The 22128-nt window shown below is 31.8% G+C and overlaps 1 protein-coding gene across 1 annotated transcript; it reads left to right on the forward strand.

Annotated features, from left to right (window-relative positions):
- Positions 1-13675: 13675 nt before the first annotated feature.
- Positions 13676-17671, forward strand: LOC112743696 (receptor like protein 24-like). Its single transcript, XM_025792995.2, has 2 exons — positions 13676-16983; positions 17410-17671. Exons 1-2 carry the CDS (start codon positions 13676-13678, stop codon positions 17669-17671), a joined length of 3570 nt encoding a protein of 1189 aa, XP_025648780.2.
- The last annotated feature ends 4457 nt before the right edge of the window (positions 17672-22128 follow it).

Below are 22128 nucleotides of genomic sequence, written 5' to 3' on the forward strand. Positions count from 1 at the left end.
CAGAAACAAGGAGAATTTGGTTGACGATTGATGAATAATAAGTTCTTAATGACAAACGATCAGAGTGGTACAGCAAAAGCGTAGTGATTTTGATGGCTTTGGGGCGACTATGATGTGAAGGAGGAGTTGTGGGACACAAAGTTAATTCAAGGGTTAGTAAAAGGATTGAGGAACAATACGTTGAGATATAAAAGAGGCGCCCTCACTTGTTTTCTTTTTGGTGATCGAAATTTTGAGGGTAAAATTTTTATTAAGGTGGGTAAGATGTAAAACCCAAAAAAATGATAGATAATTAATTGATAAATTAATTATAAGCAAAGGAGGTTAGGAAATAAAAATTTATATTTTGGAAAAATAAAAAAATTTAGAAAATAAAATTGAGCGCAAAAATATAATTAATTGCGGAAAAATGCACATGGGTGTTAAAATCGATTATACCGGCTTAAGTTTGCCCAATACTATGAGTGAAGAAAAATTGAAAATGTAAAAATGTGAAAATGATAAGGAAAAAAATATTTAGAACGAAAATCCAAACACTTATCTTAAAGGTTTTAACCCAAGGTTAGGCCAAACAAACTAAAAATCGCAAACGGGCCCATATTGACCCAAAGCCCAAGTCCACACTTATAAAACCCCCATTCAACACCAATTTCAGCTACATTCACCCATTGAGAGTGAGGGAGAAGCTGGTGGAGAAGAAAACTATGTATATATATATATATTTTCTTTTAGGTGTTGGAATGCCTTACCACCTTTGATTTACGACTATAGCGTAAAACTCTGTGTGGTAGGATGTTACAACTAACAAGAGATGAATGCTAGTGAGTCTAGAACAAATTAAATTGTTTTCTTCTCTATTCATTCTTGCAGCGATATGTTGAAGCTCAGTGGTGCATGTAGGGGTGAGGACGGGTAGCGGGTACCCGATTACCCGTCCGAACCTGAACCGAACCAATTAAATTAGTTCTGAAACTAACGGGTAATCGGGTCCAACCCGAACCAAACCGATGGCTTTTGTTAGTGATTGGTTCGGGTATCGGTTTTGAGGGTGCGGAACCCAAACCAACCCGTGAACCCGATTATATATTAATTAAATAAAAAAATAAAAAAATATATATGACTTTTCCATTAGACAATGATTATTCATTATTAATATGTTTGGATTTTAATGAGTTTAGTTTTTAATGTATTTGGTGTTTAACATGTTTGGATTATTTCTATTGATGTTACATGTTTATTGTACTCGTTGAATTTTTTAAGATAAAAATTTGGTTTTTTTTTTTTTTATGAATTTCAAAGTCATCGGATACCCAATTACCCGAACCGAACCAATCCGTTCTTAATCGGTTTGGTTTGGTTCGAGTATATATACAAAAAAATGCAATTCTAAATCAAACCGAACCAATTATATTTTGATCGGTTCGGTTCTAATTTTACCATAAATCCGAACCAAACCGACCCGTGCTCACCCCTAGGTGCATGACTTCAAATGATTTACAAAGGTGTGCCATTATATTTTATCCTTTTATGAAATTTTATGATTCATGCTTCCATGTTGGAGCTGAAGGGTCTCATGTTTCACAATATAAACTTTGGCCCTATTTATGTAACCCAAAATAATAAACTTGTATCTATATTGTTTTCTTGTTTAGAAACTCAATGCAATGGCTTTTATGTTTTCTTGTCTTAATCAAACCTGTTATACAAAGAAAAAATTCATATATGTTTATAGTTTAGTTCTCACCTTTTACATGTGATATCTATCTCATGCTAGCCGTTTTACTTTGTTTCCAATATTGGCAGGTGGCTTGGACATCTTTGCAGATCTTTTACAACATTTCCCAAATAATACACACTTATGCATCCTTTTACACTTTTATACTTTTTAGATTCTCGTTTTGGAAAGAATCGCTTTCCAAACAGTCCTTCCTTTAATAACTTGACAAAAAGAAAAAAAAAGACTAGTATGGTGCACAAGCATCTAACATTGTCTAGAGAAAAGCCACACCCAAAGGGTGTACAGCTCAACCATCACAGTTTGAATCTATGATGTTGAGTTCACATAAAGGCAACTCAACCATTACTCCAAGGCTTCCCTTCCCTTCCTTAACTTAATTTTACATAATTTTTACTTGAATTGATCACTTGACATGTAATTTCTAATGTATATTGTATATGAAGGTTGAAGCTATTATTATTGGAAACAATGAAGAGGCCATTATGATTACTAATTTAACACCACTAATTTTTCCTGCTTCCCAACCTCCTTATTACATGCATTTACTAGCTGCAATTATTAATTTATATTAACTATTTTGTGATTACAGGCCGCTCAATTGATCCATACATCATAACATACATGGATGAGTATGCAATGCTTCTAAGGCTAAGGTCTGATTATTCAAAGTTGAACAAGTTAGTACATGATTTATTAAATATTGATCCTGCAAGACTAGAAGTTTTTGTAGCTCTATTTGTTTTATGGGAAAGGAAAGATGAGAAAAAAGCATTATCCTTTCGCCAACATTCATATATTCAAGAAACTTCTAAGCCAAGAAACCTTTTTTCCCTTCTCTTTTGTCATGATTTCATATATTCAAGCTCCAAAGCTAGCCATCTAATTATGATTATCCTTTTTCCCTCTTAGTAGGAAGTTTGGAGCACAAAATCTTGAAGCTAATTTTAGGTACAAATTTTCTCAAATAAATTTAGGTCTTGTTTGGTCAGCAATCTTCACTTCTCTAAACACTAAATGAGTGAATATGCAGCATACTGCATCAAGTTTTGATGTATAAATTGCTTCTATATCTGACCTTATCAGAAAGCTTCTTCTGGATTGGAGCAAGCGTGTAGCTATTATATGATATTTATATGTTTTCCTTTTTATTATCTTTCCACCTTGCATCACGAAAAGGAATAATATTGAACACTTTTGCAGCAAAATGTTGATGCAGCTGCGGAAAAGCTAAGGGCTAAAGGAATTGAAGTGTCGGCTTTGGTTTGCCATGTTTCAGATGCACAACAGAGGAAGTTCATGATAAACAAAACCATACAGGTGAGGTTGAAAAGTTTCTTCAGATAATAAACTGTGTTGTATGATCTGTTTTTGCAATCTTGGTGCTTATGAGCAACATGTTCTATTAAGGTCCACCACCATGAATTTATATGTACTATGCTGCTCTGGAAGCTATAGACTAAGAATTACTTTAATCCTTTTACCTAAACTTAAGTCTTTGCAAAAATACTTGAAAGCTATGCTCTAAGAAGTGGTTAGTTAACATGCCTAGTTTGTTACAGAAGTATGGAAAGATAGATGATGTTGTATCCAATGCTGCTGGGAATCCTTCTGTGGAACCCATCTTGCAAACACAAGACTCAGTCCTTGACAAGCTCTGGGAGATAAATGTCAAATCCACTATACTTCTCCTCAAGGTAAATGAAAAAAAAGGGAAGAAACAACAAAAAGTGAAATATATATATATATATATATATATATATATATATATATATATATATATAAGAGAAAAAGGTTAATAAAGAAGTGTCAAAGTCCTAAACAATATAGACCATCCAACATTGAGAATTATGATTGAATTGTTAGCTTTACATGCTTGTATTAAGTTGAGATTTTTTGAATTTACATCTTATGGATTATAACTATGTAAATCTTGTAGAATTCAATTTTTGAAATACGTCGTTGCTATTTCTGTAAAACTTGTGGAATTGAGTTTAGATTTGTTGAAATATAATGCTATTTCTGTAGAATTCAACTTTTGATAATAGAAATAAATTATTATTTTGTTGGTAGACACATAAATTATTACAACAATTAATGAATGCTAAATAAGATAAGTTTTGACTGTTTTTTTTTTCTCTATCTAGTATTACCGTTTTAAGATAGATGTGTAATGAAAATTAATTTAGGTCATATGCGTAATTTTAAACTTCATTTAATTTATTAATGCAAATTACCCCGATTGTTTATTTTTTATTTTTCTCCACAATATATTGTAAGATTTGTAAAAAAGAAAATAAAAATACTGTAAACATTAGTAAGAAATTTCTATTTCATTTCTGGTTTATTATTTATTTTTTTACACATTTTTAAATAAAAAGACTCTGGAACAAAAAAATTAATAATTCCCTAAGGTGAAATTTAAGGGCATGACTTTTGATTTTTTGAGTACACAATCAAAGGCTTCCCGTTACAGATACATTTGCAAAAGTTTTGTTAGTTGAATTTTTCATATGTATTTTTTTTCCCTTCCCTCCTCTACATATAAATATGTAATAACCATGAGTACACGGCAAGCTGACAAAAAAACCAAATTAGTTTAAAATTAGTGTACTAATTAATTAATTTTTTATAAGTACAAAGTGATGGTTTATTTTTTTATTATAAAAAAGAATAAAGTGACAAATAATTGTTTTTTAAGAATTTATATTTTGGATTGATTAATTTAAAAAAAAATATTAATAAAGTTTTTGAAGATAGTCCTATAATTAAGATAAAAACTCTTAATTTAAATTAACTTATTTATGTTTATTATGGTAAAAAAATTTATTGATATTTTTTTTAGGAATTAATCTATCCAAAATATAAATTTTTTAAAATTTATTTACCACTTTACTCTATAAAAATGTTATAAAGTATTATGTGATTCTAATTAGGAATGCATAAAATTACTTACTTTTAAATATGTACCAACTAATCAAACTAGATCAGTTCTATGGGTGTGCATGGGTGGGGTGAAACCGGGTTTGATGTGACACAGACCCGACCCGAAATATATACCGGGTCTATTTATTAGATCCGAACCCGGCCCTAGACCTGATGAAACCTATACACTTTCGGGCTACGATTATATCGGGTAAAAACCGGGTGAAAACTGGGCCATTAACATTACATTACCTTGATACCTTCTTATAAGCTAGCATGTGAAAATATCCAAATTTTCAATACTCCAACCATTATTTGACATGGTAAAATTCACTTAGAAAAATATAACAAGAACCAACTCTTCTCTAAAATTAAAGCATAACCATAATTAATACTAATATTGTCTAATAACACCAAATATTTAAATCAATATAAATAACACAATATTATGCATTAGTCTAAAATCTTACGCTTTTTAAACATAAAACATTAACTTATAGTCTTATAATAACTAATAACACAAAATATTAAGGTGTACAATACTTAAATTCCACATAAGAATAGCCATCATCCATCACTAATAACACAAAATATTAATTGTATATAATAACCGGGCCACCGGGCCGACTTCGGGTGACCCAACCCATAGCCTGGACCCGACCCGAAATAATGACCGGGTCTATTTTTGAAACCCTTACCCGGCCCTAGACCCAATGAAATCACACCAAAATAGCTCCTAAAGTGTTTGGGGCCGGGCCGGTTCTTCGAGTCGAGTCGGGCATACACACCCCTAATCAATTCAATCCGGTTAATTAAAAATCGATTACTAGATCAGTCTAATTCAAAATAAAAGTAATTTATAAGTGAATCGGTTAAAAATTAAGAAATTGTAAAAAATTTGGATAATTAATCAAATCAGCATAATTTTTTAATAATTAATTAATTTAAAATAATAAATTATAAAATAATATTAATATATTTTTATACATAAATATATTATTTTAAACTTTTAAATCTCAATTAAACTTTTAAACTTTCAAATTTTTAACTATGCTGTGTCATATGGATTTGCTTTTAAATTTTTTTCACTTCTACATAATATTTTTGCGCGCATCACAGGGAATACCCACAGTTTATTCGAAGAATGATAAACCAGGACTCCACAAGGCAAAATTTAGTTCTTTAATTTTGACAATAACAAAATACGAGTGAGTCATTCAATGTAAGAACAATTTCAAAGACGAGTAAGTCAACTCACAAGCACTAGCTAGTAAATGACAACCAATTATCACAATTGGTGGAAAAAGAAAACCCCACTTATCTCGGAAGAGAAAACAAAGCACACATGTTGACTATTGTTGAAGGAGACCCACTTTAGAGGGAAGACCCAAGTCAAAGTGTTGCTAAATTCTAACTGAAGACTTGGTTCTGTCGAGAAATTGTTGCTAGGCCTGCCTCAGCTTATGATCTCAATAGTTTGTTTCAATGAATATTTAAGCTTCCTTAATTTTTTTTTTCCATTTATTTTTTGGACAGGTTCCTTCAATTATTGTTCTATTCATAATATTGAATTTCAGCTTGCAATTAATTATTAAAGAACAAAGTTTTTAATATGACGAAAATTTTGAGGGTTGATTTTATATTGGATTTATTTATCTTGTGTCTTAAGAACATATATTAAGATTTAAGATTATAAACTGAGAAAATCTTTTATTAAAAATACAAAAAATTTAAGTTTTCAAGATATTTATTTTATGTTTATTAAATAAAAAATTTAAAACTTTTCATTAATAATAAACTTATTATGTGTCGTTAGAACATATGTTAGCTAAATTTTTTTTATATAATGCATGGCACATTTTTTTTTATTAATGGAAGCGATGATTTTATCAGTTGGTATACATTCTCAATTTCTAAGTTATATCAAAAACATAATAATCTATCTATTTGTTTATCTATCTATCTAGCTATTTATAATATATAAAGTTGATAACAACTATTTTTACAATAAATTTAAATCATTTTTTTATTAATGATGTTACATCAACAATTTTAATAATTTAACAAAAGATGAAAATTAACTAATTATTTTTAATAAAAAAAATTAAAAATAAAAAAATCTTATTTATTATTGAATTAAAACATAAAATATTAATTAAATATAATAAATATAGATTAAAATATTATAATAATAATAATTATTATTATAAAAAATTAAATTACAAATATTTAAATTCTATAACTTATACATAATAAGATTTTTATTATTAAATTATTCAGTCCACTTATACATGCTCCATAACATTTTTATTACTATTCGTTTTTTAATCTCTTATATCAATTGTCAAAAATCTTAAAGGGGTGATCAATAATAATCAGAGTGCATTCATAAAAAGGTTGTTGATTAGTGAGAATGTCCTAATAGCACATAAGTACATTCATTTTTTGAAGAATAAAAAATTTGGTGATTGGATTTGGCTTTAAAGCTCGACATGAGCAAAACATATGACAAAGTGGAATGATGCTTCCTATGAAAGGTTATGAGTCAATTGGAGTTTTGTGATTGGTGGATAGGATGGATGAAGTAGTGTGTAACTACTATTTCCTATTATGTTACTGTAGATGGTCAACAACCTAAAAGTTTCTTTAAACCTACAAGAGGTCTCCGACAAGGAGATCCTCTTTCACCCTATCTTTTCATTCTTTGCGCAGAGAGATTCTCCCATTTGCTATAAAGAAGAGAGCAGAATAATGATATTATCGAGCACAGACAGTAGTTGTCCTACTATCAGGCATTTATTTTTTGCAGATAATTCTATATTTTTCGGCAAAGCAAATTAATAGGCATGCCAAAATATAATGTAGGTTTTGAATGACTACAACAGTATAAGTGGACAGGAGGTGAACCTGAATAAATCTATTGTGTTTTTCAGTCGGAATACACCGCAATCAGAGAGAAAAATCCTTGCAACCATTCTTCAAGTCCCAAATGTTGACGCTTAAGACAAATTTCTGAGTTTACCAACACCAATCCAAAAATAAAAAATACAACATTTGCTTATGTCAAAGATAAAGTTACAAAAAAAATTACAGCACTGAAAAAGATCGTTACTATCAGTTACTGGTCGTGAAGTTCTAATTAAATCTGTGGGTATGCCTATCCCGATATACACTTTGGAGTGCTTTAAATTGCCTGAAAATTTCATAGACGAAATTCAGAGACTGCTTATGCAATTTTGTGGGGGCAGACAAGGAAAAAGAAGACTTCACTGGATTAAGTGGGACACACTGTTAGGGGTGGCAAGCGGGCAAGCACGCCCCGCCCACCAGAAGCCCGCCCTTTAGCGGGCTAAGCCCGCCAAATATCCTCTTTTTTTTATTTTTAACCATTAAATAATATAAATAAAGGCATAAAAAAATCTCTTCTGTTTTTTTACTTTTAACTATTATAATTTCTAAAAATATAAACAAATTATAATTTTTATATTCATAAACATTAAAGTCTTTGTAATTATAAATATCTAATAAACATAATTATAAACCAAGTTTTCATCCAAAACATAATTATAAATATTGTTCCCAAAGCAAAATAAATATAATCCAAAACATAATTATAAATATTGTCTCTAAAATAAAATAAATATAATAAAAAATACTCAATTTTCATCATCATTCTCTTGTAAGTTGGGTTGGAAAAAGTTAGATTTTGGCCAAAAAAATTGTAAAAATACCCCTTGTCAAAAAAAATACTAAGCCCGGCAGGGAAGCCCGCCCCGCCCCGCCAAAACCCGCGGTTTAAGCGGTGCGGGTTAGGAGGGCTTTTGCTATTTGGTGGGCCTAATTTTTCAGCCCTGTCCACCTTTTTTGGTGGGTTAGGCGGGCCAGCCCGGCGGGTTTAGACCCGTTTGCCATCCCTACACACTGTGTAGACAAAAAAATCAAGGAAGTTTGGGATTTAAAGATATAAAAGCTTTTAATCTTGCTATGCTAGAAAAACAAGGATAAAGATTGATGACCAAACCGAATTTCTTAGTGACTAAAGTATTCAGAAGCAGACATTTTAGATATTCTTCATTTCTAAAAGCAGATGTTGGCTACAATCCGTCATGGGTTTGGAGAAGTCTATTAGAAGGGCGAAAAGTTCTGAAAAAGAAAATTTTTTGACAAATTGGAAGAAGATCAACAGTGAAGATAGAAGATTATTGAGTTGGAAGACAAGGACCATTGACACTGGGACAGAATCAGGAGCTTAATCCAAGTTTAATTTGGGTCTCTCAACTCATCACTGAAAAAGGTAATTGGAATGCACCTCTAATAACCAGCAACTTCACAATAGAAATTACACAAGAAATATTTCAAGTAAGTATTAAAGAAGAAGATAAATTGATTTGGTACAAGGAAAAAGGGGATTCCTACTCTCAGTGACAGATCCAGAAAATTTTAGGAGTAGGGACAAAAATATATACACTAAAATAAAATTTGTTGAACATTATTAATTATATGGAGATATAAAAATTAAAAAAAATTAATGAGCACCTTTATTTTTAAAATAATATTCATTATATATAATTTATAAAAAAATTATTTTTTTTATTTCTAAAACTTGAACTTAAAATATTTTAATTAAATTATAAAAAATTTGTTATCCTAACTAATTTTTTATACACATTTAATAATAAAAAAACTGAATCAATTAGCACATTAACGACTAATGGTACACTAATATTTATAATTTGAAATTAGAATTATATATAAATACTAGAAAAATTAAATTTGTATATAAAAAGTATGTTTATATAAAATAATAAAAACATAATTTACGATTTTTTTTCTTTTTTTCTTTTTAAAATAATTAAATTTGTTATATATTTTTTAATTTAATTTTGATATAATGTTAGATAAAAGATTTTATGCATCTATTTAATTATGTATTGTAATTTAAATATTTTTTATTATTATATTTAAAAATAAAAAATATATTCTAAATTAGTAAATTAATCAATTCATTTTAAAATTTTATATGCAACATAGGTACATATAATAGAACAAAAGATATAAAACAAGTAATAAGGATAAATAAATTGAGAATAAAATAAAATATATAAAGTCATGAAAAAAGTAAAACATTAGATTAATATCTAAACTATAATTGTTTGAATTAAAATTTACAATTGAAAATTTTAAAAAGAGAAACAATGAAATTGAAAGATACATAGAGTCCTAGAGAGCTATATAAAAAAATGAAGAATTTAAAATTTACTTTTGATGAAGAGAAGATGACTACTAGATAAGGAATAGAAAAAAAAGCTTGAAAATATAAAAATAAGAAGAAGATTTAAGGGAATAAAATAATGATGACACAAAAACTAAATTTGATTAGGTTAAATAATAGTTAAAATAATAAAAAAAATAAAAAATAAATTTAGAACTTTAGCCAATTGAATTTAATTTATTTGTAGTGGAGTCATTTAAAATTTGAAATAAGAGCACATTATATATAACTATTTTTTTTTAAAAAAATAAAAACACAATGGGGCAAGTGCCCCTCATGCTTGTTGCTGGGTCCGTGACTGTCTACTCGATATGGTCAGAATATGAGGTATGCTTCAATTTTTTTCATCCGCCACTCAAAATTCTTCCACCAGTTTTCGGAGACAAAAATCTATGAAACTCGATTTGGGCTCTTGACTGTCCAGCTAAAGTTAAGGTCTTTACATGGAAAGCTCTCCACAGTCGCTTTCTAGTGAGACATTGACTGCACGCCCACATTCAAGTTGTCCTTGCAATATGCCCAAGATGTGAAATGGAAGACAAAACCTTGGCCCATTACTTGCTTACCTACAATCACTTGCGACAAGTGTAGAATCACATTGGGCTCTTGTTCAACAATCCAAATAAAGTTGATAGGAATGACAGTTTTTGCAATTAGTGGAGTGAGATGCAGTTAAAGATAAAGTAATAGTGTTCTAATAAGAAGCATCGAAGTCTTCCTGCGACAGTCCTATGGAGGATTTGGATATCTAGGAACAAATAGCTTTTTGATAGCAAAAGAATTGAACCGGATGCTATTTGGGAAGAGGCACAGAGCATGAACGAAGAATATCACCTTAAGACAACTCATTGAGTTAAGCTTCAAAGTGGTCCCTAAAGTTGCACTCGAAGCTCAAAGTGGTCCATGAAGTTAATAGTTACTCAATTTTATCCTCGAAGTTACACTCCGGGACTCATAGTAGTCCCTTAGAAAGTTTTCGTCCATTACTAGTCATCGAAAAGTTGAGGTGGACTGGTTTCTACCACGTGGCAATCGAAAATTTTTTGTTTGCAATCTACTCCCTTTCTCCTTTTAAAACCCTGATCCCCAATTTTTATTCCCTGAATTCTCTTTCTCATTCTCTTCTTCTTCAATCCCATTCTTTCCTCTCACTCTTCTAAATCCAATCATCAATGACCTTTATCATATAATCTATATTCCAAGTTATCACCATCACCATCCTCATCTTCCTCATCCTCAACAAATTTCTCATCATCATTCAGAATGTACCTCGATCTTTCAAGCCCCATCTCTCTGTCAATCTCCTCCAACAAGTCCATCAGTGACATCATCACTGGTTGTGCTACCTCGTCTTCCTCTCCCTCTCCAACAACCTCCCCTGCAGCAGCCGCCTCTGCCGCCTCTTGTGCTGTAACTGCCTCTCTTATTGTTAGTGTCCTATTGCCATCCGGACGTGACCCATCCTCGTCGTCCTGCTCCTCGTCGTCGAAGTTATCCCGGAACGTCACCATGCGCCCCTTCCGAAACGGCTCCAACACCATGTCGGAGGAGTTCCGTCGTGAAAGTTGAGGCCGGAATAGCATGTTGCTGACAGGGGTTGGCTCTGTGGGGTTGCCGGTGGTGAATGTGACCTTGGATGGAGAGCTATAGCGGGTGGAACTCCAGCGAGAGAAGGCGGCCTTAGCTACGAGTGAAGGGGGAGGGAAGATTAAGACTTTATCAATGTTATCGTTGTTGTCAGCCATTGTGTATGATAAATTGATTAGTAATTCTACAGAATTATACAAAATTTATTGAATTCTATTTTGTGTTAGTTACGAAATGATCTTTGTTTTCTCTTATCTTTGATACGGGTACTAGTTGAAGGTACCAATTGAAAGGTTTGTACTGTGATTTATTATATTTTTGTTGATAAATAACTATTGGTGTTTTACATTATTGTTGCATAGATAATTAGATTTGAAAGAGTGAGAGTAGATAATGGGGTTGAAGAAAAAGAGAATAAAAAAGAGAATTCATGAAACAAAAATTGGGGATTAGAAATTTAAAAGGGAAAGAGACCACATTGCAAACAAAAAAGTTTTGTTTGCCACGTCACTACACCGTTGGCGTGCCAGCATGGCAGGAACCAGTCCATCTCAGCTTTTCGACGACCAGTGATGGACGAAAACTGCCTGAGGGAGTAGAAGGGTAAAATAGTCAAAAAGGACGATTTTAATACCAAATATAACATTAAGAATGATTCTAAATAAAAAATTACGTAAGAGACGATTTCGATTCTGACCCTAAAAGTGGGACCAAAACAATACTTATCCCAAATTTAAAATATCTCTTTACTAGATACATTTATATATATCATAAACTTAATTCATAATTTTATATTATATTTTTTATGTATTTTTTATTCTTATTCATTATTTTATATTTGCTAACAAAAAAACACTACATAAGAGGACAAAATATAATAATTAAAATAAATACAAAAATATAAACAATAAATAAAAATATAATTTTGTACAATTTTAATATAAAAATTTGTTTTTTTAAATAAAATAATTTAATTTTTAAAATAATAAATTATATTTTAATATGTATTACATTTAAGTTAAATAATTATATAGAATTATATATAAATTATCAAATAAATATTTTACAAAATATTTTTAATATAAAATAATTGAAATTTAATATTAATTTATATATTATTTAATTAATTTTTAAATAATATAATACTTATTATTAAAATATACTATATATAGTATAATTAAATTACTTTTTTACGCATCGTATCAGTCTCACTTTAGTTATGTTAAAAGTTGGACGATAAAGTATGTTATATATCAGCTTCCAATATGGGTTCATGGATAAATACGAGTAACAATAAAAATTAAACCAACTTCTACGGAAAACGTTAAAAATTAACCCTAAAATAAAAATTAAACCAACTTCCACCGAAAAAGCCAACCTTAATTATTGGTAAAAAATAAGAGAAAATATAGATAAATAATTTTTAATCAGTCAATTTTAAATAATTATAATTAATAATTATTAATTTTATATTTTAAAAAAAATAAAATTTAAATAATTACTAATTAATAATAATTTAAAAAAAATCAAAAGTACCAATTAATAACAAATTTGTTGATAATTGACCGGTTGAATGTTGGTTACTTAGTGAAATTCAGAAAAAAACACACAAAAACACTATTAGGCAAACGGCTAAAAACATAAAAACCAGAAAGTAAAAAATAACAAAATTTAGATTGGCTAAGATTAGCGATATAGCAACATGATAGTTTACGAATAGGCTATCACATAAAAATCAAATTCCACTACTATTCTATCCAGTTTCTTTAATAACCCATGAGAATATCCCAAAATTCACAGCAATAACTTATATTAAATTATAAATGTACTAAATTTCTAAAATTACAAATATTATAGAACGTAAGTGTACTGATGTTTTGTGTTTTCCCTCTAAAAGGTAACGTATTATGTACTTCACTCCACATTTTTTTTGGTGAGTTGAGTACTTTGAATTATCAAACCAGAGAAAGAAAATGGAAGATAGCAATGAGTAATTGATAAGTTAACGAGTCAAAGAAATAGTGCATATTATTATAATATAGTAGAATTTGAAATCAACTAAAACAATGAGCTGTTTTTATCTATAAAAGGCATATCTTCAATTTATTTTAGACTATCCTCATCACCATACTTAACCAAATAATCAAATACATACAATGAGTCTTCATCGAGTCTTGTCCTTCTTAGTATCCTTTTGTTTGATAAACTTGATAATTAGTATCAATGTTCATGTTGTGACCGGCCATAGTCTTGTTCACCAAGAATCCTTACTTCTCCATTTGAAAGAAAGCCTTCAATTCAACCCTGTCAAATCCAAAAAACTAGTTCATTGGAATGAAAGTGATAGTTATTGTCAATGGACGGGAGTATCATGCAACAAGGGACATGTAATTGGTCTTGATTTGAGTGAGGAATTTATCACTGGAGGTTTAAACAATTCAAGTCTCTTCAACCTGCACTATCTGCAGAGTTTGAATTTGGCTTACAATGTCTTTCGCTCTCCAATTCCTTCTGAGATCAAGAAGCTAAAGAATTTGAAGCATTTGAACTTGTCAAATGCTGGTTTTTATGGACAAATTCCGAAAGAGATCTCTTACCTCAAAAATCTGGTCACTTTGGACTTGTCCACTCCATTTACCTCACAAAATACTCTAGAACTCAAGAATCCGAATGTAGCGATCTATTTCCAGAATCTTACTGAGATCAAAGAACTCTATTTGGATGGTGTAAGAGTATCTAGTGGCGGAAAGGAGTGGTGCCGAGGCTTATCGTTGTTGCGAAAGCTACAAGTCTTGAGCATGGCATCATGCAACTTATCAGGGCCAATTGATTCTTCACTTTCAAAACTTCGCTCGCTTCGAGTGATTCGACTCAACTTGAATAATATGTCAAGTTCTGTGCCAAAATTCTTTGTTGATTTCGCTAATTTGACAACCTTGCAACTCGGTAATTGCGGCCTGACTGGTGTCTTTCCAAAGGGTATCTTCCAAATTCAAGCACTGAAGATTCTTGATGTATCTGACAATGAACATCTCCAAGGATCTTTGCCAGAACTCCTGCAAGATGGATATCTTCTAGAAGCATTGAATCTCAGCAATACAAATTTCTCTGGGCAGTTAGTAAGTTCTATTTCAAATTTGAAGCATTTGTCAACTTTAGATCTATCTGACTGCCAATTTAATGGGACACTCTCTGCTTCTTTATCCGAACTCGCGAAGTTGGTCCATTTGGACTTGTCATTCAATAAATTCACTGGTTTTCTTCCATCTTTTAACAAGTCCAAGAATCTCCAATATTTGTCCCTATTTCACAATGAATTGAACGGAGTTGTTTCTTCTACTCTTTGGGAAGGACTTTCAAATCTCCACACAATTGATTTAGGTGATAACTTCTTCAGTGGGAGAGTTCCTTCAACTCTCTTCACACTTCCATCTTTACAAGAGCTTACCCTGTCTCATAATGAATTTGAAGGTTTCTTGGATGAATTCCCAAATGCAACAAACTCCAAGTTAGAATTGGTTGATATAAGTATCAACAAATTACAAGGGCCTATTCCTATGTCGTTTTCTCTTCTTAAAAGACTTAGCTTGCTCCAACTTTCACTGAATCAATTCAATGGCACCATAAAGCTTGAGAGATTTCAGACACTACCAAATCTAGATGTTTTAGGCCTTTCACATAATAACTTGTTAGTTGATGCAACAACCATTGAGAATAATCCTAGCCTTCCTCCATTTCCTAGATTATCAATGTTGTTGTTAGCTTCCTGCAAGTTAAAGGAATTCCCAAGTTTCTTGCGAAATCAATCCCAGTTGCGGCTTCTAGACCTTTCCAACAACCAAATTCATGGAACAATTCCTAAATGGATTTGGAAGTTTGAGTTCATGATTATCTTGAATCTTTCCAAGAATTTTCTCACAGACTTGGAAAAACCCTTTGAAAATCCAGGGTCTAATCTTCTCCGGCTTGATCTTCACTCGAACCAACTTCAGGGGACGGTTCCAATGATCACGAAATATGGATCACATTTGGACTATTCAAGCAACAAATTCAACTCTTTCCCAAGTGACATTCACAAGTATCTTCAGTTCACATATTTACTTTCATTTTCAAACAACAGCTTTGGTGGACAAATTCCTGAATCCTTTTGCAACAGTTCTTCTCTCCGGTTGCTCGATCTTTCCCATAACAACTTTGATGGCTCAATTCCTGAGTGTTTGACAGCAAGAAACGATAATCTTCGAGTATTGAATCTTGCTGGAAACAAACTCACAGGTCATATTCCTGATACACTCTCCAATTCATGTAATTTGAGAGTTATTGATCTTGATTCAAACACCTTGGTTGGTGCTATTCCAAAGTCTCTGGCTTACTGTCAAAAGCTTCAAGTCTTGAACCTGGGAAACAATATGCTCAACAATGAATTCCCATGCTTTCTAGGCAACATTTCCACCCTCCGAGTTCTGATTTTAAGGTCGAACCGACTCCAAGGTCCTATCAGATGCCAACATAGCACTAACAATTGGGAGATGCTTCATATTGTTGATCTAGCCTCCAATAATTTGACTGGTATGGTATCTGGATCTCTCTTGCAGAGATGGACTAAAATGATGGGTGATGATAATGAAGCTCATAAAAGATATGGAAGTTTGTTCTTTGACATGTTTGATAATCATGATACCATACGTTTTAAGGATTTGATCACTATCATTGACAGAGTCATAGTAATGAAATTGAATCAAATGTTAGTAGGAGAATCTCCTTCTGTGGTGGATCACTTGTTTGCTTATCTTGTGACTGCGAATGAACTCGGAGGCCGATATTTGGATTCAGTTACAGTTGTCAACAAAGGGTCACATAGAAATTTCATCACAGTTCCTTCCATCTTTACTGCATTGGATCTCTCATCCAACCACCTTGAAGGTTCAATTCCTGAAGAGCTTGTGAATTTGAGAGCACTTCATGTTCTTAACTTGTCACACAATGCATTTTCTGGTCACATTCCATCTTCTATAGGAAACTTGATGAATCTTGAATCCATGGATCTATCGTATAACAATTTGAGTGGAAGGATCCCTACTGAGATTTCAAGTCTATATTTTCTTTCAGTGTTGAATCTCTCTTTCAATCATTTGGTGGGGGAAATTCCAACAGGTTCCCAGATTCAAACTTTTGATGCATACTCCTTTGAAGGTAATGATGGGTTATGCGGCCTTCCATTAACCAAGAATTGTGGTGAAAATGGAATCAAAGAACCATTGTCACCATCTTCTGAAAAGAAAACTTTAATTAACTGGAGTTTCTTAAGTGTTGAGTTGGGATTCACATTTGGGTTTGGACTTATTATCCTTCCTCTTATTTTTTGGAAGAGATGGAGACTATGGTATTGCAAGAACATGGATGATTTACTTCACAAGATCTTTCCTCAACTTGAGTTTGTTTATGAGCAACTAGGAGAGCAAAGGTACAGAAATCTAAGGTGGATTCGAGGTTGATGGATGAAAATTCATATGCAGTTATCTTCGTATACAGTTGATAATTAAGAATCATTAGAAGATAATTTAATTAAATCTGTCAAATTATTTAATGATTTTTTACTATTAACTTCACACGAAAAGAATTACAGGTGAGTTTTTTTTTTCTTTCTCAAAATGATATAAGTTGTAGCTAATATGTCATTGTTATTTACAATGCCTATGGGTTTTACATGTCCTTCATTCGTTTTGAATTTTTTTTTAAAATAGAGTGAAGCTATTGCTATATCTACCTTTGTAATTGGTTGTTATGATTTTTCGTGTTATATATATGTATTTGTCGAGTTTTTTAATTTTGATATGGGGGAGGTGTAGGTGTTTTTCAAAGTTATGGGAGTTTGGGGTGTTTGACGGAGATGTGACGGCGCCGTGAAAGAAATCGGTGGCACCGATTGGGGGGAAGGAAATCGGTGGGACCGATTTCTGGGAGAGGGACGTCTGAAATCGGTGGCACCGATTGGTGACCCCTTGCCACACGTCGCACATGCAGCTGGCTCCCCTGGTGTGGCCCGTGACCGTTTCCCCTATACCCCTCTCTCTTTCACACGGTACAACACTCTCTCTTTCACTCTCAACTTTCCCTTTCTTCTTACTCTCAACCCCACTCCTTCACCATAGTTGGACCACTGAAGCTCAGGAAAGGGTAAAATAAAAATGCCAAAGAAAAGGAAAACTAAGGAAGTAAATCAACCGGAGCTTCATATTGTTAACTATCTTGGAGATCCAAATCATGTAAGTTTTTTTTTTAATAATTTTATTTAATGATAATGATAGTGATAATTTTTTATTTTATTAACAGTATATATTGTAATGACACTAAGTAGAATTTAGAAATTAAACATATATGTATGTATTTTATTATTAGGTGGTTAGAAATAGAAATAAAAATAGGAATAAACCTTGTATGTATGTATGTATGGAGATGAGATGAATGTTTGTTTAGGGTGATGAAGATGAAGCTCTGGATCTGGATCATGTATATTATTTAAAAAAAAAAGAAATGTTTGAAAAAAAAATAGTACATGAAAAAAAAAAGGACAATCTGTACATAATAAATTGGAATAGGGAGATATTGATATATTGTTGTTGCTATTGTAATCGAATTTAATTAGTTATTACGATTAATAATGAAAATTTTATTAGTTATTTTATTTATTTATGATCGTGAATTATTATGGTTAATAATAATAAAATTAGTATATATATACTGTTTGAATAATAATAATAATAAAAAAATTAGTATGTTGTTTGGTTTATGTAAATAATAATAATAATAATAATAATAGTAATGATAATAAATAATAATAGTTGAAAAATTAGTATGTATGTTATTTGAATAATAATAATGATAATAATAATAATAATAATAATGTTAATAATAATAAAAAATTAGTATGGTTTTTTTTATAGGAATAATAATAATAATAATAACAATAATAATAATCATAATAATAGAGAAGTTAGTATGTATGTATGCTGTTTGAATAATAATAATAATAATAATAATAAATTAGTATGCTTTTTTTATACGAATAATAATAATAATAACAATAATAATAATCATAATAATAGAGAAATTAGTAGGTATGTATGTTGTTTGAATAATAATAATAATAATAATAATCATAATAATAGAGAAATTAGTGTGTATGCTGTTTGAATAATAATAATAATAATAATAATAATAATAATAATAATAATAATAATAAGAAATTAGTATGCTGTTTTTTTATTTGAATAATAATAATAATAACAATAATAATAATCATAATAATAGAAAAATTAGTATTATGTTTTTTTTATATGAATAGTAGTAACGGACATGTTTGAATTGCTATTATACTGGGAGTTAGTTGTAATGGACATGTTAAGCATAGTTGTGTTTTTGAATAATATAGTTATGTTATATTTGTTCTTATACTGGAAAATGTGGTATTGTAGGCTTCAAGGATGTTGATGTGCGATCATTTACACCCGCCGGATCCATATAACCAAATTGTTGAGGCACAGTTACGCGAGACTGGATTTTATTATGTATCACAAATTGGAGTTATTAAAGGCCAGTCAGCAATGATTAATGCTCTGATTGAGAGATGGCGGCCCGAGACTCATACTTTCCATTTTTCGGTTGGTGAGTGTACCGTGACCTTGGAGGATGTGGCGGTAATTCTCGGTCTGCCAACAAATGGTCTTCCGGTTACAGGTCCGACCATGAGTAGCTTTGAGGCATTGGAAGCCGAGTGCTTGCACCAATTTGGAATTGCACCCAGCAAAAATGAATGTAGAGGGAGCTTTATAAAATTAACGTGGTTTAGGGGTGTGAGAGATCGTATAGTGTTGAATGATGAACATACTTTACTAGGTAAGATCGTTATAGTCTTATTTTTCGCTATTCCATCTACGTAAACAACAATTACATATCATTCACAACAAATTATTATTAATTAATAAAAAAATCAAACGCTATGCTCACAAATGCCTGGTCACATACATTACTCATCTGACTTATCGATCTGCTACTTCAGAGATTCACGTAGCTAGCTAGGTTTACGCACCTGTATTCATATATTGCGGAAACTCCGGTGCGTGCATAGCCCCCAAATCCAACGACCGCATGAAAGATGGCTCTTGAAACGGATGCGGGTTTGCTAGTGCATTTGCAACTTCCGCCACATCTGCGTTCATGGCGCCAACAGCTGCTTCTTCGTCCTCACCTGGACCGACGATCTCATAGTTACTTTCAAATTCATCTTCGCTTTCACTATTATAATCTTCCAACTCAATGTTACGGTCCGCTTCAGATTGCTCAAACTCAATATATAACTCGATGCACGATATTCGGTGGCGATTTTCCATGTACATTGAAAACATTTCCTGCATACTCACTTCGTCCATCACATACTTGGTCTGAAATTGAACAAACCCGCCAAACACAGGTAAAGGATACCTGTACAAAATACACGAAATTCTCCTACATCTTTGCGTGCCTATCTTCTCACAAATCACACCTTTCAACTCCTCAAATGACAATGTGAACGGAATAACAACATCCAATGGATTTTCACACACAAATTGAACTCCCTCATATGTTTGTAATAAGATCTGTCCGTAGTAATAAATCTTCAATACAACTCTATCATCCATAACACTATCTATTTCCAGCCTCACAGAAATTTTTTTTACAAAAATGAAAGAGAAGAATCAGAGAACATAAGAGAAGGGAGGAGAAGAGGATGAACATTAGCGGAAGAGGAAGAAATGGGACTTCTGTGAGGCCACCATCCGCTTTTTGTATTGACTAAGGTTTGAAATCGGAGGAACCGACCGCTGCACACCCAAATCGGTGGGTCCGATTGGTGAACCCCGATTAAATTAAAATTGGACCAACCACAAATCGGTGGCACCGATTTCATACCAAACAGCCTCCCCTTCCACAAATCGGTTCCACCGATTTCAACCCTAACTTACACAAATCGGTGCCACCGATTTCTCCTACTTCAAATCGGTGCCACCGATTTCTTCCCCCTAAATTCCAAAAACGCAGCGCCGTCATAACAGTGTAAATCACCCATAATCATCATATTCCAGCATAACACTCACCCCAATACCATATCTAAAAAAATTAGCCGTATTTGTCGGGAATCTATAATTAGGGCAGACACTCAAATGAAGTCATGGAAAATGACTTTTGCTTAATCTCAAAATTGGACCGTTGGATATAATTTTAGATTGAAGATTTGATGGACATGTGTCTTTTTTGATGGACCAAATTAAAGTTGGTGCAGCATAATTTTTTTTTTGGTTTAACATGTTGAATGAATCTGATTAGACCAATATAAAAATAATCCGGTTTATAACAATAATTAAATTTTATTTTATTTTTTCTATTAATTATGAGCTGGTATATTCTATTTCCGCCCTCTCTCTTGCCAGTAATTTCCAAAACCCTTAATCTCACCCTCCCTCTTTTGAACCATCAATCCCTCAATCCCACCTCTCTTTTTTCTCTGAGCCAGCAATCCCTCCATCCACCTCTTTTCCTTCTCTAAGCTATCAAGGGTTAAGGATTTCTGAAGAACAGAATAAAAATTTGTTAGAATTTTTTGTAATAATTTGTCAGAAGAAGTAATGGAAGTCGTGTTTCTGCAACAAGAGGTAAGTCCAGTGGTGATTTTGAAAGAGATCAGTGTTTCACTAATCCATGTCCCTTCAATACAAGAATATGGCCGATTAGCTACTACAAAAAGAGTCGTAAAATCGCCGCTAATCTGACGCAAAATAGAGTTTGTGACGGATTAGTTACCACCTAGCAACTAATGCTTTTCTCGCTAAATACAAGTCGCAGATCAGTGAGGCAAACATAACAGTCGCTAATTCATCAGAAAGTTTTTTAGCTACTGAATAGATAGTCGCAAATCCATCACGTAAATAAAAGCTAATTCCAGAGAAGAAATAGACTAAATGGTAGTCGCTAATTAGCGACAAACTCTATTGCAGTAGACTCATCGCTAAATGCAAGCTAACTTCGTAGACAAAATAGAATGCTTAGGTGACGCTAATTAGCGAGGAATTTTTTCGAACCTAACTCTTGTCCACTAATATGATCGTAAATCTGTCACATTTTGTAGCAAATCTATAGTTATTCTTTGAAAATTCTTAATCAAATCTGTAGGAATTTTGTCGCTAAACCCAAACTATTCTAAATGAGAAAATAGGGTTACAAAGTAGTCGCTAACTTGCTAGGAAATAATATGTAGTCAATTAATTGCTATATTATTGCAAAAATTCATCGCAGATTCCTTTCAAACTAGTAAATCGATAGGTATCTTACAAATATTTTAGTCGCAATGGAATATTTAATTTGTCACCATCATCAATAACGAGTATGTCATTAATGTTTCCCAGAATATTAGTTAGAATACTAATTTTGTTGCCATGCTAAAATAAACGTCATTATTTTTTTATTTTAGCCAATCTTAACCTAATAATAGCCAAGCTTTTGAGTTTGGTCAAATATTATTCTATCTATTCAATAGCTCTAAAACATGACTTAATTAAGTAACAAAGAAAAAGGC

This window comes from Arachis hypogaea, chromosome 14 (genome assembly GCF_003086295.3).
Source record: "Arachis hypogaea cultivar Tifrunner chromosome 14, arahy.Tifrunner.gnm2.J5K5, whole genome shotgun sequence".
Taxonomy (NCBI): Eukaryota; Viridiplantae; Streptophyta; class Magnoliopsida; order Fabales; family Fabaceae; genus Arachis; species Arachis hypogaea.